Source organism: Eleutherodactylus coqui, chromosome 9 (assembly GCF_035609145.1).
Source record: "Eleutherodactylus coqui strain aEleCoq1 chromosome 9, aEleCoq1.hap1, whole genome shotgun sequence".
NCBI lineage: Eukaryota > Metazoa > Chordata > Amphibia > Anura > Eleutherodactylidae > Eleutherodactylus > Eleutherodactylus coqui.
The window spans coordinates 51,159,505-51,183,866 of NC_089845.1; the positions used below are offsets into that span (position 1 = coordinate 51,159,505).

General features: G+C 44.3%; 1 protein-coding gene across 2 annotated transcripts in view; it reads right to left on the reverse strand.

Moving 5' to 3' along the window:
* JARID2 (jumonji and AT-rich interaction domain containing 2) overlaps positions 1 to 24,362 on the reverse strand; it is a 167,615-nt gene that overhangs the window by 13,326 nt on the left and 129,927 nt on the right. For both annotated transcript variants that reach the window (XM_066579388.1, XM_066579389.1), the window contains exons 9-14: positions 14,572 to 14,664; positions 10,087 to 10,205; positions 9,934 to 10,004; positions 5,514 to 5,628; positions 2,793 to 2,898; positions 312 to 494 (exon numbers count right to left, since the gene is read on the reverse strand). In XM_066579388.1, coding sequence (XP_066435485.1) covers positions 312 to 494; positions 2,793 to 2,898; positions 5,514 to 5,628; positions 9,934 to 10,004; positions 10,087 to 10,205; positions 14,572 to 14,664 — 687 coding nt within the window. The remainder of the gene's footprint in view (positions 1 to 311; positions 495 to 2,792; positions 2,899 to 5,513; positions 5,629 to 9,933; positions 10,005 to 10,086; positions 10,206 to 14,571; positions 14,665 to 24,362) is intronic.

Below are 24,362 nucleotides of genomic sequence, written 5' to 3' on the forward strand. Positions count from 1 at the left end.
GTCTCAGGGCGGAACCTAACAGCTCTGAACGGACCCCACTGACTATAATGGAGTCAGTTCGCTGTCCGCTCAGGTGCCCGACTTTTGGACGGAAGAAAGAGCGCTGCATGCAATGCTATTTCTGCCGGTATTTTGAGCCAGATCTACGACAGAAGCTGCGGCCGTGTTTGCAAAAATGGGTGCAATAGTATGTGGATGGTAGATGCTAATAACATGACAAGAGAGTAACAGATACACTACTAGAAACTCACAATGCATTAATGATCTTGGATAGAAAGCTGAAAAAAAAAATGGTATGCAATCCCGTATACCTTGGCAGTTTTGAAGCCCATGCTTGTCCACTGGGTGGTAGCAAAGTGCACAGTTTCAGAAACACTGTACCCGCAGCATACTTTCGACACAAAGGATCCTGGGAAGCAGACGACAAACTGTCCGCTCTGCTGTACAGTACGGTGCACCTTGATCCCCTCCTTGCACAGCATCTCTGGGGAGATCTGCAGGAGGAAAAAGACACCAGGGACATAAGACATATTGAAGAGTGTATATTCAGCCTGCAGATGCAAAGTCAGAAAAATATACTGACAGTATTCGCCAACTAGCTGTCAGACGACCTACCTACACGCCAAAGAGCTTCAATACCATACTCTGGAGTCAACTATAGTGCCATTAGTAAATGGTCACACTTCTAGTAGCTTTCCCATACAGACCTACTTGGTAAGAGCCACGAGATGTTTATACCAATCACAGGCATCGGCTGCCGTGGAAGCCAGAAGGTCACATGTGATGAATTGTCATGTTCAACCAGTCACAGGCTTCAATCGTCATGGAAAAATCGCTGCTCAAGCCTGTGATTTGCCTAACGGGCATGTGCACAATGAATGGCACGTGACCGCATGCCGGCTTCTTTCGGGTTCCAAGTGGTGGGAACTGGCACTACCGCTGCAGTAGGCGAGTCAAGTCTAGGCTCTATTCAATTTTTTGAAAATGAATACGTGAGTTGTGAGTGTTTCACATCGGGAAGATCCTTTGTAATAATCCCGTAGATATATGTCGATTGATATTACATACATTTATATAATAAGACGATTCATTTCTAATTTCTCTAATGATATCTTTCAATCCATCTGTCCATCACTGGAATACAGTGCCATATAGAGGCATCCTATAACTGCATACAATGTGTATACATCGGAGCTCTGTTCTACATAGTGTAATATACATATGTGGAACAGCCTCCAACATCAGAGCTCTCTTCTGTATAGTATAATATACATATGTAGAATAGCCTCCGACATCGGAGCTCTCTTCTGTATAGTCTAATATATATATATATATGAAGAACAGCCTCAGACATCGAAGCTCTCTTCTGTATGGTCTAATATATATATGAAGAACAGCCTCCAACATCGGAGCTCTCTTCTGTATAGTGTAATATACATATGTAGAACAGCCTCCAACATCGGAGCTCTCTTCTGTATAGTGTAATATACATATGTAGAACAGCCTCCAACATCGGAGCTCTCTTCTGTATAGTGTAATATACATATGTAGAACAGCCTCCAACATCAGAGCTCTCTTCTATATAGTGTAATATACATATGTAGAACAGCCTCCAACATCAGAGCTCTCTTCTGTATAGTGTAATATACATATGTAGAACAGCCTCCAACATCAGAGCTCTCTTCTGTATAGTGTAATATACATATGTAGAACAGCCTCCAACATCAGAGCTCTCTTCTGTATAGTGTAATATACATATGTAGAACAGCCTCCAACATCAGAGCTCTCTTCTGTATAGTGTAATATACATGTGTAGAACAGCCTCCAACATCGGAGCTCTCTTCTGTATAGTGTAATATACATGTGTAGAACAGCCTCCAACATCGGAGCTCTCTTCTGTATAGTGTAATATACATATGTAGAACAGCCTCCAACATCGGAGCTCTCTTCTATATAGTGTAATATACATATGAAGAACAGCCTCCAACATCGGAGCGCTCTTCTGTATAGTATAATATACATATGTAGAACAGCCCATGACATCGAAGCTCTCTTCTATATAGTGTAATATACATATGTGGAACAGCCTCCAACATTGAAGCTCTCTTCTATATAGTGTAATATACATATGTGGAACAGCCTCCAACATCAGAGCTCTCTTCTGTATAGTGTAATATACATATGTGGAACAGCCTCCAACATCGGAGCTCTCTTCTGTATAGTGTAATATACATATGTAGAACAGCCTCCAACATCAGAGCTCTCTTCTGTATAGTGTAATATACATATGTGGAACAGCCTCCGACATCGAAGCTCTCTTCTATATAGTGTAATATACATATGTGGAACAGCCTCCAACATCGGAGCTCTCTTCTATATAGTGTAATATACATATGTAGAACAGCCTCCAACATCGGAGCTCTCTTCTGTATAGTGTAACATACATATGTGGAACAGCCTCCGACATTAGAGCTGTCTTCTGTATAGTATAATATACATATGTGGAACAGCCTCCGACATCGCAGCTCTCTTCTGTATAGTATAATATACATATGTAGAACAGCCCATGACATCGAAGCTCTCTTTTGTACAGTGTCAGAAACAGGTGTTGGACCTTGCCCAACATAGGAGCTATGTGGGGAAATCTGAATTGTCGGACAAGGTCAAACACTGGATTGGACAGGGTTAAGTCTAAGATAACCCCTTTAATAACCAGCCACTGCCACATTAGAATGCACAGTCTTAGTCAGTCCAGAGCAGCATATGTTGACATGCGCACAGCGTGAACTTACCATGACGTTACTTTCAAGCATTTGAAGACCAGGAGTACCATTGGCTTGAAGTAGAGTGTGTACCACTTTCTCAAGTTTGCTCTCTTCCTCAGCAGGAATGCAATACCTGAATCACAACACAGCGAACAATGTTATAGCAGCGGAGTGGATTCCAACGCTGTAAGAGCCTTTATTTCTGCCTACATTTTGCTACACTCTGGCACATGCGATTTATTTAAGAAACTTCAAAACTACTAAAAAGCACAGAGTTTACAGATCGGGTAGTTTTACCGAATACATTATCTGTATTTTCAGTGTAAGGACTAGAGGATCCCGAACAATAGTAGCATCCTCATTCTCAGAACGGCACCAGAAACCACCTCATTTAGCCTTGATTCACGCACAGCGTTTGACGCGTTCGTGGTGGCGTTTCTATTTTTCAAAAACGCTGAAATTAGATCTTACTTTAAAGTCTATAGCAAAAAATGGTAAAGTTTACATACACAGCACTTTGTTTTTTGGTGTGTGTTTTCCCCCCCAACGCAGCACGTTCTAGGTATGGCATTTTTTCTGGTATTTTTCCCGAAGGCTTCTCTATAAGGACTTCAAAAATGCTAGAAAATGAAAATACAACACCAAACACGATTGTAAAAAACACCACCACTGAAAACGCCTGAAACGCATTACATTTTTTTCAGTGTTTTAAAAAGCATGCATGTGAGAAGGAGCCCTTAAAGGGGTTGTACCAAGATTGCAAGTTATCCTCTATGCATAGGATCTCAAGAACATCCCCCACCGATCTCAAGAACAGGGGTCCTGTGTCACCCCCTCCTCCTCACTGCAGGGTTAATGCATTCACCGCAGTGAGAAGGAGACTGAAGGGAGCGCAGGTTGCACAAGTGCACAAGCGCTCCATTGTGGAGATACCCAAGTGGCATCTGATCGGGCATTTCTGTCAGCCCCATTGAAGTGAATGGAGTGCGGACCACGCATGTTTGTCCAGCACTCTCTTCATGCTTACGTCACTACAGGGGGAGAAGCGATCCTCATGGTGACAAGTAGAATGGGACACGAGAGTCCCGTTCTGGAGATCAGCAGAGGTCTCAGCAGCGAGACCCCCACCAATTACCAAGTTATCACCTACCCCATGGATAAGGGATAACTTACAATCTTTGCGCAACCCCTTAAGAGTATGTGTACAGTGCACGATTGTTGTAGAAGCTACGATGTAGCAAATATGAGTCAGTTGAGGCCGGGCTCACACAACCATGTTAGTATAGTGTGTTCCATGTGGGGGTCTTGTGCATGGAATACGCTGTACCAATCTCCCATAGGCGGCCATGTTGCCGCTCACACAAATTGCGCACATACATGTAGATAAGCGGTGGGCAGCAAGTATGCAATGTTATTGAGTACTTGCTGCGTGCATGCCTCTTGCAGGTGGCACGTCCCGAATAATGGCAATCTGAGCCCGGCCAAAGAAAGTGTGATGCTGCAGTTTGTTTTCAAGCCCTGCATTCCCTATTCACTTCGATTTTATAGAGGAGTGATAAATCGTTCACACGAGTGAAAGACGACAGAATTCTCTCGTTGGCTTGTGCAGCCCGATTATACAGGCAGAGAAATTATTCACAATCGCGTCTGCAGACCGTTCAATCATTCACATTCAACGTTACAGTAAATGTAGAACGATCGCAACGAAGCGCAAACGATTTTTATGCCTGTATAAAATGGACGGACGAGAAGCGAATGAATTCTCATTCGTCGTCCAATTGTTGCCCTGTTTACTCTGAACGATTAGTGTTCAAATTTGCGCGATCCAACGATTTTTTGGAACGCTGGATTGATCAGGAAAAGAATATATTCACTAGTGAGATACACTGATTGTTTCTATTATGGAAAGTAGTAATGTATCAATATTCTGCACTTCCACAGATATCCAGAGGCACTGGATAAATAGTAGCTACTCTCGTGCTACAAGTACACGACGCCTGATCTGATTGGACGTGCCGCTGTACGCATAGGACGGGTGCCAAGGAACATAACCTGTTTCAGAGTAAATAATACAACGGCAGACCGGCTTTCTATATAAACTCTTCCTTGTATTTAGTATAACGTGTGAACATATATACATGGGGGATGGAACGTATGTGGCCATGGCTACAGTGAGAGAATAGCCACTAAAGACAGTGAAATTTAGATTTAGGACTACTGAGCGCCATTTATTAACTAATTTGTAAAAATGAAGGATTCCAATATCTACTGATCAGCAAAGTGTTAATAAATCCGAACACATAGGGACAGAAGAGACTGATATAGTTTTACACAAAAAGTACTACTAAACAGCAAACTAATAGTCCTTTTACATGAGCCGAGTGCCTAGCCAGATGTAGCGAGCGCCGATCTACACGCATGTTGATCGGCGCTTTTATCTTCTTTTACAGACAATCGGCTATATAGGGATGAAAGAACACTGCTACAATTGCTCGCCCCCACTGGCGGTCTGTAGACCTCACCGCTCACACAGAGCGAGCATTTTCATGTCCACTGAAACGGAACGATCAGCCAGTGAGCAAGTGTTTGCTCGTTCGCCGGCTGACTGATGGTCCCGATTCTTGGGCGAATGACCATTTGAAGGAATGTTCGAGCCCAATGTTGGCCTGTGTAAAAGGACCTTAACAGTGAAAGACAACCGTGATGCCGGAGATGCAATGTATGGCACATAAACCTCCCAACACTTACCAAATGCAGTCAGCACCAGTGTGTAAGTAGTCAATATAGGGAAGGTGATTTTGGTCTCGAGACCAGCATGAGGTAGAAAAAACCATGCCAATGTTAAGCCAAGGAATTGTTACTCCTGAAACAGGAAAATAAGGTAATCAGCTGACAGATTCGAGGCATAATGGTTACAATGTACTGCAAGAGATAAGGAAAAGACTATCAAGGTCAGTATGAGTAGACCATAACGCCCTATACCATGGTTTTAGTCCATCGTTCTGCAATATCAGTTTATGCAAACTTAAAAGTGACGAACATTTTTAAGGCCTTGGCATCGTTGCATTACCTAAGGTTTCATAAAACTCCTCACTAACAACCTTTACTCTATCAGAAGGCTCTATTCACATTTTCTGCCATGATTTTTGTTTCTTTTTCCTTCATAGGAACAGAAAAACAAAAACAGCAGCATGACGGATGTCAAAGGTGCCCAACAAGACCACTGACTAGAACTGGTTCCCGTAATAGTAAACCATCATCTTACTGGAAAATGTAACACTGCATGCAGCGCTATTTTTTCTGGCATTTATAACAGAACCGCGATGCCAGTTTCTTCAGAAAAGGGAATCCATGCCGCACTAGAGAGAACAAAAGTCAACGGTACAGCAGGATAGCTTTAACGGTGACGCATTTCTGTGCCGAAACAGCACCTTCTTCTGGCCATTGACAACATCAAATGCATGGAAAGATACCTAATCGTGTCACAAGATGGAGTGTCGTCACCCGGAGCGCTTTAACAGATGTCAAAAGACAGAGGAAGTACTAAGTGAGCTGATCTGTGGGGCAATTCTAGAAAGAAAGTAACTAATAAAATACATTCGGCTACTTTCACATCTGTGACGGGGTTCCGCTTTCCTACTCCGTTCAGGAAGCAAGAAAGGGGAATCCCCTGGGCAAACGGATCAGTCTTATGACAAAACCAATCAGCGCAGAATGGCCCCCATTAACTATAATGGGGTGCGTTCGGTTTCTGCAGCACTTTTGTGCCGGATCTGCGACAACCTTCCGGCCGGAGGTTCCAGCGCAGATGTGATGGCAGCCTTACATTAACAAGATATGTAAAAGCCCAGCAGCTGGAAATTAAAATGAAAACTGTAGCGCAATGTAGAAAAAGAGCGGCATGTAGCTCAAACTAATTAAAATCATCAAAGCTATAACACAATTTCATATATTAAAGAGATGCCAAAAATAGGAAATAAAACACTGGGCTCGGGTGTAAAAGCGTACAATCCAACGAAACCGCATTTTAAAGGGATAAATGGAGATTACTAAAACCCACAAAAAGAGTGAATGGAATAATTCAGTTAATACGGTCATCGTGAGGGTTATCACACGGAGTAATAAACTAGCCCCTAGGCAGTTATACAAAAAACACAACTAGTATGCTGCCATCTTTGTGGGTTCTTTCAATAGTGGCGACACACTAGGAAAAACACATTTTAATCAACTGTGTTTTCAGTAGCCTTCTTTCTAAACTGCAGTTATGTGATCCGTCTTGCTGAGGGCCCTTACAGCCTCCATTATTAGTAGGACCATACAAAAGCAGCGTGACAGTCAACAGGCTCACCTTACATAGTGTCTCATGCCATTTCATGCTAGTCCAAAAGTATGTGCACCTTCACCAATCCTGTGCCGTTAGGCAAAGGGGATATGCAAATCCTATTTGTAAGCATTAGGTATAAAGGAGTTTTACACAGGCATATCCCAGTACAGAAACCATCATCATGCCACCAGGTGTAGAGTTGGTGACATCCCACCACCATACCACCTCCAACTGTGTATGGTGGGATGTCACCTGAGCAACCAATCAGTGTAGGACACTGCAGCGCTTTTAGACCTTCCAAAGTCCATAGCTGGCAATGTTACTTGGGAATCGAGCATCTTTGGGCCAACCCAGAAAGCAGTGTCCATCAATGCACGGCCAACACACTCGTCAATCCCTGCACCATTGTCTAATCTAAGAATCGCTCCACACATCTATCAGAATTTGATTGAAAGCAGCCTAGGAGGGCTACTGCAGTCATTGAGACCAAAGGTGGCCGGACACCGTATTGAAAAATGTGAATAAAATTAAATTTCTTCACCCCTATAGGTTTCCCAATACTTTTGTTAACATAGTGTAATTCTTATGTTACATTATTACTAGCTTGCTGTATCAGGTCTCCCCAACCGTCCTTGTAGATTAGATGTACAAAATATCTACAGCGTCCAGATAGTCCCAATGAATATATTGAAACTGCCCCCTTTTCATTCGGAGATAATCAACTTTTTTTTTTTTTTTTTTTTCATTCATTTGACAGCAGCCCCTTTTTATTTACTGTTTGTTGTTTTTTATGATGGCAGCAGTAACTGTGAATGATTCCACTCATCATATTGTGATATTTAGCCTTTTACAATGCGGTCTCATCAGCTTGTATGCATTACACCAGAGCCCCAGAAGGTTTTGCCTCCCATTTTTCACATCCATTCCTTTTTAATATATGAATTTGTCTTCTAGTTTTGATGATTTTCATTAGTTTGAGCTACATGCCGCTCTTTTACTATACTGCAGTACAGTTTTGATTTTATCTTACAGCTGCTGGGCTTTTATATATCTTAATATAATGTATTGTTTTATTACTTATTGTTCCCTTCCTTCTAGAAACGCTCCACAGTTCAGCGCACTTAGCGCTTCCTCTGTATTTGGACATATAATCTGTTAATCACGTCACATGATGCAGTGACATCACCTGCAGCCATGCTGGCGGCTTTTTAAAGGTCTGTGTATTCAGTATTGTTGATGGCCAGAAAAAGGTGTCATATCAGCAAGGAAATGTGTCGCCATTAACTATATTCTCCTGCGCTGCTGACTTCTGTTCTTTCGTCGCGGCTGAAGTCAGCTTCTTCTCTCCGCATTCTCTGTCTGCACCACGGAAGCTGCTGCTGACCAGTTTGCTTATTAGTGTGTTATGCCCTGGCACGGTCTCTTGGTATTAGTATATCTTGACGCCACCTGAAGTAGAGGTGATGTCGACATCCGGGGGGTTGGGCAGTGCGGTCACGCCCACTTTTTCTGATTGGCTGCACACCATTCTGCCTTTGTTTGGCCTCACAGGTCCTGCTTCTGGTTCCACTCTGACTGTAGCAGGCTTGCCAGCAGTGCTCCAGAAGATGCCCTCTGCTGCCTTGGGGCCGCTGCCACTTTCCCTGGTGGCCCTTGCTAATGCTTACAGCCACTGTCTGCTGAGATTGCTTGTAGGGCCGCCGCTGGTACTGTCCCTGCCGGAACTCCCTCCTCCATTACAGCTCCTGCCGCCGATGTCAGCTCCACTTCCTAGTAGGAGGGGGGCTGCTGTCGGTCTCCCTGCCGTCCCTTCCTCCTGCTTACAGCTGCAGCTGTTGTGCGCGCTGCTGAGACCTCCTGCTCCTGGCCCCAGTGTAACAGTAGGCGCACTAATGTGCGCGCTGTTCAGACCTCGTACCGGTGGCCCCAGTGTAAGATTAGGCGCTCTGCTGATAACAACCTCCTGCTCCTGGCTCCGCTGTAAGGTTAGGCACCGGCGCCCTCCTCAGCGTCTACACTCACAGCGGCACAAAAAGCAGGACCTGTCTGAACGAGAACAACATTAATGCGGTGCAGCCAATCACAATGTAGGGGGCGTGAGCACAATGCCCAACCCCCTGTATCTCGACACCACCTCTACTTCAGGTGGCGTCAAGATACACCAATACCTAGTCTCTCCAAGTACTAACACTCTAATTTGTCATTCATCATATATTTAGTCTTCAGCCTCTCTACACTATGCAGCACTTATTTTTGTTTTAATTAGTTTCCTTAAAAGATTTAGTTGTTCCATCGGTGCGTGGTACAGAAAGTCTGAATGGAGACTTCTAACGGAAGTCTGAACACCGCCCAATGTGGCACGTCTGCTGCTCGCCATCATGCTAATGACAAACATATCGTACTGAGTGGAAAATCAATAGAATATGCATTGGTCTTTAGCAAGAACTTCTAAACAATCTCACAATAACAACCACAAGATCTCCGACTGGAGAAGAAACATTATAAGGTTAGGGTGGTTTCACATTTGCATTGGGGATTCCGCTTTCCTGCTCAGTTCGGGGATCAGGAAAGGGGAATCCCCACGGCTGAGCGGCTCAGTCTCTGGATGGGACCAAACAGCGCCGGACGGACTCCACTGACTATAATGGGGTCTGTCTGCTTTCCACCCAGCTGCCCGGCCGGCTTTTAGATAGAAGAAAAGGTGATGCATGCAGTGCTTTATCTTCTAGAACTTTGAGCCACATCTACGATGGAACGTCCGGACAGATGCATAAGCTATACAGGAAGTCCAATGAAAAGCTAAAAAAAAAAATCTCAATTATTATTAATTTGTCAAGAATTTACCAGGCACAGCACCAAGGTGTCGCAGGATGGATCCTGAATTATTAGGAAGGACTGTGAGATTCCATCCATGCCTATAGAAAAAAAAAGGGGGAAAACATTGACTGTCTGCACAGTTCACGGTGATAAAGGACAGGTACGTGACAATCTACTTACCTTGAGAAGGGCTCCGCTTTACCCACAGGAAATCCACTACCATGAGTCTTTGTGTCAACCTTTCCACAATGCACAGCGACGTGGCAACTCTTCTGCTCCACAATGCGCCAATACTCTTGCTGAAATAAGGAGAGCGGTGCTATTAGTTTAACACAACTTTTAAGGAAAAACACGTTTAGTTTTTAACTCCTTACTGCCACAGACCTTTTTCATTTTTGACTCCCGATTTAAACCCCCCACCCCCAACTTTTATTTTCCTATGGCGCAACAGGTCTGGCAGGCCTGGAGGAGTCTTCACAAGGAAGCCATGGTAGTGAACGGCACCTACAATCATATTTTAGGCTTCTGAATCTTGATAATCTGAGCTACAAGAATACAGGAATATATCCAAGCCTTTATATGGGAACCGCTTGCATCATTTTCCTACCATACACTCAGGGATGACTGATCATTGGCAGGACCCCAGACCAATTTCACCAATCAATGAAAACAAAGCATGTGCTAATACACTTCATGCCTGCTATTTACCATCAATGCACATGTTAAAGGCCATACAGCCAAATCACCTTGAGCCTCAAGAGTCACAAAAAATAGAGATGAGCGAGCGTACTCGGTTCGGGTGTTTTTGCACTCGAGCACCGCTTTTTCCGAGTAACTGACTACTCGGATGAAAAGATTCGGGGGGCGCCGGGGGTTGCAGAGGGGAGTGGGGAGGGGGAAAGAGAGCTCCTCCCTGTTCCCCACTGCTACCCCCCGCTCCACCACGCCGCCCCCCGAATCTTTTCGTTCGAGTAGTCAGTTACTCGGAAAAAGCGGTGCTCAAGTCCAAAAACACCCGAACCGAGTACGCTCGCTCATCTCTATCACAAATAATAAAAGAGCAAATAAAGCAAAAAGCCAAAAGACTGAGAATTCGACACATTTCTCAAACTGCATAAATATCCAGAGAGGGGTGGATAACCTAAGCCAATAAGATCACTCCTGGAGTCTTTTAGGCTGACTTCACATCTGCGGGGAGCAAGAAAGGTGAATCCCCTGGCCGAACGGGCCTGTCTTACAACAGAACAGAACATCGCCGAATGAACGCCATTGACTATAATGGGGTCCATTTGGTTTCCGCTCGGCTGCCTGGTATTTTACCGGAAGAAAAAGCGTTGCCTGCACCACTATTTCTTCCAGCATTTTCTGCCAGATCTGCGACGGAATCGGCACAGAAGTGAAGGCAGCATCAGTGCCTCGAAATCACGAATGTGAAGAGCTAAAAAGCTAGATCCCATGCAAATTTTTTCCTCTGAGCACTTTGAAAAAGCAACTTCGCTTTCAACTAACTTTTGAAATATCATAGAGAAACATAAAAAGTATTGATCAGTGGTGGTCACGCTGCTGAGACCTCCGCTGATTGCCAGGACGAAGGGGTTGCAACTAGAGATGAGCGAGTATCTCCCCGCTCGGCAGAGAAGGTTTGGGTGCCGGCGAGGGTGACAGGTGAGTTGCAGCAGTGAGCAGGAGGGAAAGGGGGGGGGGGGGGGGGAGGGAGAGAGATCTCTCCGCTCTCCTATGCCGCTCCCTGCCTGCTCGAGCAATTGTCCTTAGCGAGTATGCTCGGTCATCACTAGTTGCAACGCCTACCCGAATGCTGTGCCCCTTCACCTGGCTTCGCAGCTATTTTATCTCCTAAAGACAACCCTCATGGAGGTCTGTAGAAAGCGCTATATACCCCACTGATCAATACTTTTGATGGTACTGCTTTATGACATGTCACAAGTTAGTTGAGAATGCAGTTGCCCTTTAACTTGTAAAGTAGACCTACATGTCGCACACCTCACCGGGAGGACAGTTTCATATTATATATATATATATATGCTTCTGGCAAATCACTTCCCCTATTTAAGCAACGTTACTGTCATCAGAAGTCTACTACTCTATTGTCTAAAACTAATTTTTCAGAATTGAATGGGTAAACCAGACGGCGCTGCTATCACTAACACCGAGCACATATGATACAACTTGGAAACCCTAAACGCTCCAGTCTTTATTATTGCTCATTGTGTATATTTTCCAGGAATAGAGCGAAGATCAAGCATTATTCCTATATAATTCTATGGCAATTTCATCAAATCCCAGCTCAATCCTTCCCCAGCTGCGAGGAGCTGCGATGCAATGAATGGCGCCGGGCGCTCCGCACTCTGCAGTTCTGCCTCTGGGATTAGGTTTCCTAATATATATTCCAGTGTAGCTCAAAATCATCACTTGTTATTTATACTCAGACATATTAAACCCTTCAATCTGTCACTAGTGCGCTGGGACACAATGGCAGGAGCGTAATAATATGCAACTTGTTCTGAGCAATGTCCCGCAGTGACCTCCAACATAATCCGGTGGTGTTGGGGCTTCTTCGCATTTCACAATCCCATTCCAGAGAACTAGATTTATTTAGTTTGTAAGACTTTAAACAGACCAACAAGACCATAAATATCATGTACACCGCAGATTATTGCTAGCAGCCGCTCTCCGTTCCCCGAGAAACAGAGTGGTATTATACAGGTCTGACAACATGAATACTCCATATGGGCTGTCAGTAAATACCTCTGGGAAATCAGCAGGACTCCAACATAGCTTCATTTGTGTTTTTGAGAATGTGTGTGTATTATGTATTATATTACACACTTACACATACTGTATATATACACACACATCTCAAAGAAATTCAAGCACCTAGAAGAAGTTGTCGGATGGAGTGAAACTTTCTCTCTGATTTAAGGAAGTACAATATAGGATCATTTATTGTGGAGAACAGACACTAGTGGAGGCATCTAGCGGTCAACAAGCTCTACACAAGCGGAGGAAGAGGTCACTACACACAAGGAGCCTCCGAGAGCCTCTTATAGGACAAGGGGGAACCACTTTTAGGTCCTCAGGTGACAAGACCTTTCATCTAATCACACCACAAGTCTATTCATCCACGAAATGTGGTTCCCTTAGCAGAACATGGTCTGCTTAGGACTTTTAGCAAGTCTGTTCCCTTCTGGGGGAAAGTATGGGATTTTGCTGTGTGGAATCGGCTCCGGAAGGCGCTATAAGATGGGTGCATACAGCGCACCGGGTGGTGGGCTGAAATATTACTCCTCTTTGGAAAAGAAGCTACCATGTAAGGTATATTTGCCCATCCTACATTGAGGTCTTGCTGGGTGGTTGGTAGAAGCAACCTGTACAGTCAAGGTGACAAGTGATTATTTAGAACTAGGTAAGTTTGATCTTCTTGTCTGTATGAGCCTGATTGTAAAGGACTACTCTTCCCTGAGTTTTGGCTGACAACAATGAAGCCCTCCATGACTTGTATCCTGGTGTCATTGTCTCCAACCCCAATGTGCCTGCCGCACCGAGCTAGATGCCCCATTGTCTATATAGTTTTTCCAAAAAGTCCATTCTTAGATATTTTGCGCCATATGATACAGTACGCACCCCTTTGCATCTGTTTATATGTCTGCAAGACAATATTTACTGTATTCCCATAAAGGAGGTTATAGTGCTGTTAGGGGACATGACAGAGTTAGCTGATGTATTTTTTTTAATACTCACCCGCTCCTGCGATCCAGCGATGTCACCCAGTGAAGGTGGCGGGGTGAACGAAAATCTGACTCTTTTCAGATTGCCGTGCTTTCCTATACAAGTCTATGTGAGAGCACGTTCATGATGGCTGAAAAGACTCAGACTTTTGTGTGCCTTGCGAACATCAATGAGCGCCACCGCTGGATTGAAGACGAGTATAAAAAAAAATACATCACTCAGTTTTCGGTCACGTTTCCTAACAGCACCAGGACTTTTATGGTGCTATGGGAACATGACCGGTTCCCTTTAAATTTAGCCTTACAGACATATGCAAAAGCAAAGGGATTCTTATGGTATCATAAGGCACATTATCTTTAAAGATGGAATTGACTGATTTTGGAAAAAATGTTCCTCATATATATTCATTATATATATCTGGTTGCTTTGAGCTGACAGGAGACCAAGGAGGATGTTTTCCTAGTGTAGTGCTACTTAATTCTAGAGACAGGCAATGGTGACAACGGACTCTGACTTAGCTAGGGAGAGGTCAATGATGTGGGTCGGGAGGGGTACTATCTCCTTAAGGAGAGCAAGCCAAGATCCTACTGCACACTGATGAGGGGCAAAATCCCCAAAACGGCTGTCTGTGTATGGATTCTGGCTTGGTTTTTAATTCCTAATCATTGTTCTGAAGACCTGCATAAAGAATGCTGCCATCCCCAATAGGTGGCGCTGCAGAGGTATTGTTCCATATTCCTTATTTGCATATATTTCCCAGAGCAGCATGCATGGCCTTATAAGTCTCCTCACACACCTTCTAGGTGCTCTCCTTATGGACAGATGATACCCCTCCCGATCTGAATATATATATACTCAATAGCTTCTTTATGGTCAGCACCATTATCTTACTAGATACCAAGAATGTTATTTGCTCACCTCAACCTCTGCTACTGTTGGCTCTTTGTTGAAGCACATGTTCATGACGTTCCTCGCTGTCCGGAAGAATGTGGTGAGTGACATGGACCTTCCCTGTGAACAGCAAAAACTGAATGAGAATCACACATGAGGTAGGAAGGAAAAAAACATCTACTGCTGTTTTTTGTGCAAATGTCATAGTTGAATGCAAGAACACTAAAAGTAGAAAATGCAGCAATGCCAGTTTAACAGAAAATACTACAGCGAAGGTCAATGCACTACGTTGTTTTGTATTTCTAAAAATATATATATGGTCGCCATGATTAATAAACTAGTACTCTCTAGTAAAAAAAAACAAAATAACAATTGCAACAAAATTGTGGTACAAGTTTAATATAGGTATTAGTGTATCTTGACGCCACCGGAAGCTAGGGGTTTGACAGGGGTAACGCCCCTCTCACATCCCCAGCTCCCGATAGGGCCAAGGATGGCAGGTCCTGGTAGCAGAGTGTCCCAACATTTCTCTGCAGCTTAACGCTGATGCTAAAAAGTGTGCTTAGTCTTACATTATACACTTTATATGCTGCGGTGTTAGCGGTGTAACATGTCAGCATTAACATGCCATAATGTAAGGCTAAAAAACAAACTTACCTTCGCCCTAAGGTCCCCCGCTGACAGGTGCCGTCCTTACCGCTACTGGTCCACTGCCTGCAGTCTCAGCTCAGTATCGTCCGCTACCCGACTCACTGCTACTGCCCTTAGCGGTTGCGCTCCGCCCCTGGGACTGTGAGATTCTTTGTGGCCGCTCTATCGGTGACAGCTGCGGTGATGAGCGCTTTTTCTCCGTTGCTGAGAAAGGCCCAGCAGGTGGTGGTGGAACGCGACCTGTGTGTGCTCCTCCACTGAGCGGCCGACGCATACCACTGCTTTGGCCGCAGATCGTCTCGCCTCCCTGCAGCCGCAGCTATGTAAAAGTGACATTGGGTGGGGGTTACGTCTTCTGAAGCGCTGACGGTGCCACTGGACCCATCAGTTCTCCACTCTTTTGCCGCAGTATTAGTGCAGTAAGACGGGTAGCGGCTTCTGCCTTGCTGGACAGGCAGTGCGTTGGCACCATGGGCCGCTTGAAGTATTAATTTGTAGTGCCCTTCCAGGACCTATTTGGTAGCCTGATTTGCAGCCAGTCAGGTTCGGGGGCGTCATCCCCCCTGTCAATCTTGACTCCACCAAGAGTTCCTGGTGGCGTCAAGATACACTAATACAGTTTATAAATTTGGAGTATTTTAGACCTCCAATTTTCTTAACGCTTTTCAAAAGTGTGTAAAACACATTACAAATCTGGCGCTCGCCCCGTAGTTAAACTTTTTGGGGGCAATTTGCTTCAGAATTCTACCACCCCTGCCATACTGAATTCACCCTAATGTTTTCAATGTCAACAAGATCCAACCCCAAAAAACAGAACGCAGTGAAAATTATAAAATGACCATGTTACTTAAAAGGACACTAACTTTTCAGACAACTTATGCTCATACTCCTGTGTGTTCCTAAATCAATTTTGTAATATACTTACATTATTTTTTGTTGCATATCAAGGCTGAAGTGCAGCCCTTCTACAATCCACTGCTTGTTATTAGGTATTCAGCTTTTCTAGCAACTAGGACTGAAGATCTATGTAAAGCTCTATAAATGCAGTGACTATGCAAACACACAAGACCTAGTAAAGCAGCTAATAAAGTTAGGTCCAATAAGAATTATGCAGCTTTGCCCACAGCAAATTGGATACATATATAATGCCTACACCATAGAGATAGCTGCAGAGAGCAGGGTAATCAAATTAAAGATCAGGAGAGGCAGAGACTGTGTACACACTGACTGCAGATCTGAGAGCTGTGCAGGGAAGCTGAGCCTGTGAAGACAGCCCATTCCCCAAAGCTAAGAAACGCTTTAGTTGCTAGAGAAGCTCAATTCCTAACAGCAGGCAGTGGATTGCAGAGGGGCTGCATTTCTAACTTTTTTTTAGTGTTAAAAGATGTTTAAATAAAAATATACTACAAGTTTGATGAGACACACAGGCTATTAAATGAGCATAAGTTGTCTGAAAAGTTAGTGTCCCTTTAACAATGATTTACAACTTTTTTTTTATAGATTTATTTAAAAAAATATTTAGGTTTTGTAAATATTCCATTTCAAAAATATACAGGCAGGAAAAAAAAGTTATAGAGATGGTTAGTCTCGAGTTTTCATTGATTTGTGGATCCCAAATAAAATATTAAGTATTACTATTTTTAGTAGACTATCTGCCTTATTTCCTCTATTTTTTCAGTATGGGTTCCGAACAATTAGTATATAAGTGAGGAGTACATGGAATTTTACTATTGCCATAATTCAATGTAAGAAATAAAGAAAAACAGGATATAAAATCGCCACACCTTAAACGAACATAAACTTGGCAAAAGAACACAATAAGAAACAAAGATTCAGAATCAGTGTCTTCACATCGCTACAGTATTCATTAAAAATAAACTACCACAACTCCAAGGGTCATTGCTTCCCTATAAAGTGCTGCAGTTGAGACCCCATCGCCTGCTGGTTTAGCTCTGTCCCCCCTGCACAGGCACACTCCAGGGGGCTGCAACGACCTCCACTTTAGGCCTCATGTCCACGGGGAAAATCAGGCCCGCTACGGATTCTCCATGGAGAATTCGCAGCGGGTCCCTCCTGCCCCGCGGACATGAGGGCTGAAAATAAGAATAAACTTATCCGCAGCGGACCGGGCAGATCTTCTCTTCTTCACAGCCGGATGTGCTCGCCACGCTGGCGGCGTGCCGCGCTCATGCGCCGGGCCGAAGAAAGAAGATCCGGACGCGAAGAAGAGAAGATCTGCCCGGTCCGCTGCGGGTAAGTTTATTCTTATTTTAGGTCTCCCGCGGATTTGGACGGCTTCCATAGGCTTCAATAGAAGCCTTCGGGAGCCGTCCCCGCGGGAGACCCGCACCTAAATGGAGCATGTCCATTTTTTTTCATGCTCCATATTTTTTTAAATTCACTTTTATTGACCATCCGCGGGTATTTATCTACCCGCGGGTGGTCAATGCATCCCTATGGGGTGCGCATCCGCGTGCGGGAGAAGAGTTAAAATTCGTGGACATGAGGCCTTAGTAAATTGGGCCATGCTGCTCTCCCTGCACAGCTAGTGGCACACAACTGAACAAGGTCAACTTGTAGCACTAAACCTGCACGGCAGCTCCCTTATTCTCAGCATCAATCAGGGTCCCAGAAGATGGACCCCCGCTGAACATTTTGCCTGGGAATAACCAAAAGCAACAAAGGATTTTGGTTATTTTATAAGGAACTTGATTTTTGTTTCCTTTTAATTCTGTCCTCGTTATTTTGATAACATATATAACACATTCACGGAGGTCAGAGCGCCAAACCCTTTGAACAGACAGTGCTAAATGGTAGAAGTCCAGCTGGCCGCAGCCACCACTAGAGACAGTTTAGCAGCAGGGATCCAGACTGAAAATATTACCTAGTAGACACGGACCTCCAAGATAAAAACTTTAGGAGACAAAATAATTTATTTGTTGCAACATCAATATATTAATTTTGTTATAATAAAGACTTGCTGCACTATAAATGACATACAGACATGCAGAGGGCACCCCGAGTATAATCTAAATAGATCTCTAACTCTCCCCCAGTAATTATCTACACATCCAGAGTGAGGTACCCCACAGTGCATGCCCTTGTATACAAATTCAGTGTCCTCTCCAAATATAAAAAAAAAAAAAAAAAATCGCATCCAGACCTCGCCCCCACAGTAGAACTATAAAACCCTGAAACCCCTCCCCTGCAGTGTAATAATCACCCAGAGCCCCCCAGTATAATAATCACATCCAGAGCCTTCACCCACAGTACAATCATATCCAGACCTCTCCTCCGCAGTATAATCATCACATCCAGAGCCTTCACCCACAGTATAAAAATATCCACAGAGCTCTAGCCAGCAGTATAATCATCACATCCAGTGTCCCCTCCAAATAAAATCACATCCAGACCTCGCCCCCACAGTATAATAAACACAGAGACCCCTCCCTGTAATATAATAATCACCCAGAGCCCCCCCATTATAATAATCATATCTGGAGCCTTCACCCACAGTACAATCATATCCAGTATAATCATCACATCTAGAGTGTGCCCTCCCAATAAAATCACATCCAGAGCTCGTCCCTACACTAATAACCACCTAAACACCCCTCCCCTGCAGTATAATAGCCACCCAGAGACCCCTCCCCTGCAGTATAATAACCACCCAGAGACCCCTCCCCTGCAGTATAATAGCCACCCAGAGACCCCTCCCCTGCAGTATAATAGCCACCCAGAGCTCCCTCCCCTGCAGTATAATAACCACCCAGAGCTCCCTCCCCTGCAGTATAATAACCACCCAGAGCTCCCTCCCCTGCAGTATAATAACCACCCAGAGCTCCCTCCCCTGCAGTATAATAACCACCCAGAGCTCCCTCCCCTGCAGTATAATAACCACCCAGAGCTCCCTCCCCTGCAGTATAATAACCACCCAGAGCTCCCTCCCCTGCAGTATAATAACCACCCAGAGACCCCTCCCCTGCAGTATAATAGCCACCCAGAGACCCCTCCCCTGCAGTATAATAGCCACCCAGAGCTCCCTCCCCTGCAGTATAATAACCACCCAGAGCTCCCTCCCCTGCAGTATAATAACCACCCAGAGCTCCCTCCCCTGCAGTATAATAACCACCCAGAGCTCCCTCCCCTGCAGTATAATAACCACCCAGAGCTCCCTCCCCTGCAGTATAATAACCACCCAGAGCTCCCTCCCCTGCAGTATAATAACCACCCAGAGCTCCCTCCCCTGCAGTATAATAACCACCCAGAGCTCCCTCCCCTGCAGTATAATAACCACCCAGAGCTCCCTCCCCTGCAGTATAATAACCACCCAGAGCTCCCTCCCCTGCAGTATAATAACCACCCAGAGCTCCCTCCCCTGCAGTATAATAACCACCCAGAGCTCCCTACCCTGCAGGATAATAATCATACCCAGAGGTCTCTCCTCATAATACAATAATCACATCCAGAATGTCCCCCTCCCAATAAAATCACATCCAGAGCCCTCCACCACACCTGGAAACCGCTTCCATGCAGGATAATAATACAATTCAGGGCCCGCCCTCCCCTTGCTAAACCCGCATTTCTTCAATAAATGTAGTGAGGGCAGTGGAAAATTCCAGAAAGTAGTAAACTTTTGTGGTGCAAAGAGCACTTAAGAAAAAACCTGCTCCATTATTTTCATTAGAATTCTGGCATAACGCTCTTATTAGTTCCTCCAGTGACTTTAAAAAAAAATGTAGATATGACACATTTATATTTTCCACACATAAGAACCTTTCCATATCAGACACACATTTGCCAACACATAAATGGCATTTCCCTGCCTACGTAAACAGCTCTGCATCTGCTGCAAATAACAGAAATAGGAAGAGCCTTATAATCCTATCATCACACACTAGATCTACAGAATTATATAAGCTAATAGCAAAATACACTCTAGTCTATTAAAAGGGTCATGTTCCTTTAAATCTCCAGTTACTTCTGTCACCATGGTAACAGCATTCCTGAACAGCCAATAGGATTGTTGAGCTTGATTTTGAAGGGGAAAAGAAGGTTATTGTGAGACAAAAAAAACCTGCAAGGACTTCAACATTTCATGTATGATACAGCAATGGGAGATAAGCTGCGCTGATGTATCATCACACATTCACGGTTGGGGGGGGGGGGGGGGGGAATTGCCCGATGTGGGTACAAAACGCGCTGTCCGTGGTTGGCTGTGTCCTGTCAAAGTTCAATGCAGTTTTAGACTCGCCATATCAGACAGTGCTTGTATCACAAGACACACATTGGATTGACTTCACAGATATAAAGGCACAGGCCTAATGTATTCTGTACTTCAGACAGCAGTGGAGAGTCCACATACAGACACAACCACGTTCCCCAAGAAGATTTGTGCACCCCCAATATATGCATGTTCAGCCAAACGGATGACCAATTGTATTAACAATCAACGGCCATGTGAAGAGCAGAGAACGAGCGCCGATCGGCATGCTTTGTTGATCATGCTTGTTACAGTGGAGAGATTTTCAGCTTGTGTAAATGAGCCTTAAAGGGGTTTGCAAGGAAAATACTACATCAGGATAGATCATCAATAGTTGACTGGCTGGGGGTCCGTCGTTTGGGACCCTGACCGGTCAGCTGAGCTGGTGCATGCTGTCAGCGCCGCAAATACACAGAGGTCAGAGCGGAAGTCTTTGCGACGACCTCTGTGTAGTGGCCGGCACTTGTAACTACAGGCATGGCTTTCAATATTCTGAAGATAGGTCATCAATAGTATTCTCTCTGGAAAACCCCTTTAAGTCTCCGTTTATCAAGATTTTTTTTCAATAGCATCCAGGATGTGAATGCTGATGCCCGGAGAAGGGATGGTGATGCTGTGTATAGACTTCGATGGAGAGACCATCAATGTTTTATTGGTTAAGGGTCCAACCTCCAGACCCCCTGCCAATAGGGCTGTTTTAATACTCTACTGCAGCCACTGCACCGCACGGTCGCCCTTCTGCTTTCACAGTGAAACCCCCCCCCCATCCCGGTCCTTGAACATCGTCCTACAATGCTTACACAGGCCCGTACATAGAAGTGTAACTGTGCCTTGTACATGTCTGATGGAGCGATTTTACCGACCAGCCAATGTGCTGGGGTAAATAATGAACATGGCTCATGCTCCTTTATTGCAGGTCTATGCTAAGGACAGACATAGACACAGGAATGACTATCGCTGGGACGGCCTGTAGGGCGGCTGTAATTCTAAAGAAAAGTGCTTAAAAGGGGTTGTCTGAGGTAAATTAAACAAAAAGAAAAGTTACCAACTAGAGATGAGCGAGCATACTCGCTAAGGACAATTACTCGATCGAGCATTGCCCTTAGCGAGTACCTGCCCACTTGGAAGAAAAGGTTCGGCTGCTGGCGGCGGGCAGGAAGCGGCGGGGGAGAGCAGGGAGGAATGGAGGGGAGATCTCTCTCTCCCTCCCTCTCTTCCCCCCCTGCTCCCTGCTGCAACTCACCTGTCACCCGCGCCGGCAGCCGAACCTTTTCTTCCGAGCGGGCAGGTACTTGCTAAGGGCAATGCTCGATCGAGTAATTGTCCTTAGCGAGTATGCTCACTCATCACTATTACCAACACTAAAACGCAGTAAACAAGCTTCTATTCACCTCTCCCGGGTCCACAAATCTTCCACAGCTACAGTTTTGCGTTACCCTTGATGGGAGGATTACAAGCTGCAGCAGCCTGTTTACCAGACATCACAGTTTTCTTCCTCCATATACAGTGCTGTGGAAAAGTATTTGCCCCTCATTCCATGTCTTATACTTTTGCTAATTTGTCACATTAATGTTTCAGATCATCCAACTAATTTTTATAAGATGAAGACACACGACTAATCATAAGATGCAGCTTTTAAATGATCATTCCATAAAAACTTACTCAAAACCTGTATCACCCATGTGAAAAAGTAATTGCACCCCTAAACCTAATTACTGGTTGTGTCACCCTCAGCAGTAACAACTGCAATCAACATTTCCAATAACTTGTGAGAAAGTCTTTCCAGTTGCTCTTGAAGAATTTCAGCCCATGCTTTTCAGAATTGTTTTAATTCGGTTAAAAGGATTTTTGACTCCGAAACCTTAACCCTTTCCAATCCAGTTTGTATCCCAGTTTTCCTAGGGGGCTTACTCTTTTTCTGCCGTTACACAATGGTGCTATCTGCTGGCTAAAGCCAGTACTGCATGAGGTGACACGTTGGATAGGCTCCGACAGCACAGAGGCTGGCAATATACAGTAAGAGAACCCCGACGGACGTCTTTCAACATCAGAGCTGTACAGCCTTAAATCATAATGTCTTCAGACGTCAGACAGTGGATTGGAAAGGGTTAAAGGGGTTTTCCGAGACTTAAAAAAAAATCATTGGCTCAGAAATGTATAAAATAGAGAATATTCACCTGCTCCAGCAGCTCCCTGTCTAGCGCTGGAGTCTCTGCGTCCACCACTTGGAAGAAGCCGGTAGGCAGTCATGTGCTGTACATTGTGCATGAACCACTCAGCTAATCACAGGCTTCAGTGCTGATTCTTTCATGTCCACTGAAGACTATGATTGGCTGAAGGATGACAAGCACAATGCACAAGTGACAGCCAGCCTGCTTCTTCGTGGTTATGAGACATGGGCACTGGAGCTCCAGGACGGGGCTGGAAGCTACCAATGAAGAAGATTATGGTTTTTTTTTCTTTTATACATTTTGTGGCAGTAAAATTATTTTTAAGTCCTGAAAATTCCCTTTTAATCGTATTTCTTTTGAGCCATTCAGAGGTAGACGTCCTTTTGCGCTTTGGATCACAGTCCTTTCTGCATAATCCAACTGATTAAGGTCACAAACTGCCAGGCAGACATTCTCCTTCAGGATCTTCATGGTTCCATCAATTATGACAAGTCGCCCATGTCCTGTCAAAGCAAAGTAGCCCTAGATCATCACACTGCTTCCTTGTTTGACTGTTAGTATGATGTTCTGATTGTGAAATGCGGTGTTGGCCTGCAGCCAGATGTAATTGAACCCATGTATTCCAAAAAGTTCCACCTTGAACTCATCAGTCTACAAATTGTCCAAAAATCAAGACGAGCCTTTGTGTTCTTTTTGGTCAGCAATGGTTTGCTCCTTGCAACTGTCCCACAGATGCCATTTTTGCCCAGTATCTTCCTTATTGTTGAATAATTGACATTACCGTGTCCATCTGTGTTTTTTGGGACCTCCTGGATGAGTTGTTGATGTGCACTTGCCGACCACTCCTGAAAAGGTTGACCACTTTGCCAAGTTTTCTCCTAATTGTAGAAAATGGGCTGTCACTGTGGATTGCTGAAGTCCAAGAGTCCGTAGCAATGGCTTTGTAACCCTTCCCTGACTGGTAGATTTCAATGGCCTTGCATTGCATCTGTATTTGAATCTCCTAAGTACTGCTTTTTGAGACTTTCTAGCCGCTTCTCATTGCTAGAGAGGTTCAATTTAAGTAATGCTTACTTTTGACAGGTTTGGCAGTAAGGCTGCTATTACATGAGCACAGTTAACACTCATGTAATAGCGGTAATTGTGGGGGCAGCACCTGTGTTTTTTCCCGTTCAGCCCGGTAATTGTTGGGAAACCTACGAGCTCTAGTGGCAGCCATTAGCGCTTGTGTAATAGCAGCCTAACTATGCCTGGGTGCGACTAGCGAAACTGAACCCAATTGTAGTCGAATTTGGTTAACTGGTTGATTTAGCAGCTAAGGGAACAATTTCTTTTTCACATAGGGCCAGGGAGAGCTGAACAGTATTTTTCCTTCAATAAATTATATCGGCCTTTAAAAACAGTATTTTGCGTTTACTTGGGTTTTCTTTGTCTAATATTAAAAGTAGTTTCATGATCTGGGCTCCCCTTTCGTCAATTTTGTGTCTTTATCTGGCACTAATTGCCAAATTGCTCTTTTTCATCAAAGTCAATAAAGGTTATATTTTAATCCTATTCTGTGAAGACATTTTTGAGGTAATTAGTATTTTTTCTGGATTCTGTGATTCCTTAGTTTCATGATATAAAACATTCCAGTGTGACAAATATGCAAAGATAGAAGAAATTGTTAAATACTTTTTCAAAATACCATATCAACGGACCCAAGAGGACAGGAAAAAAAGGGGGGTAACGGA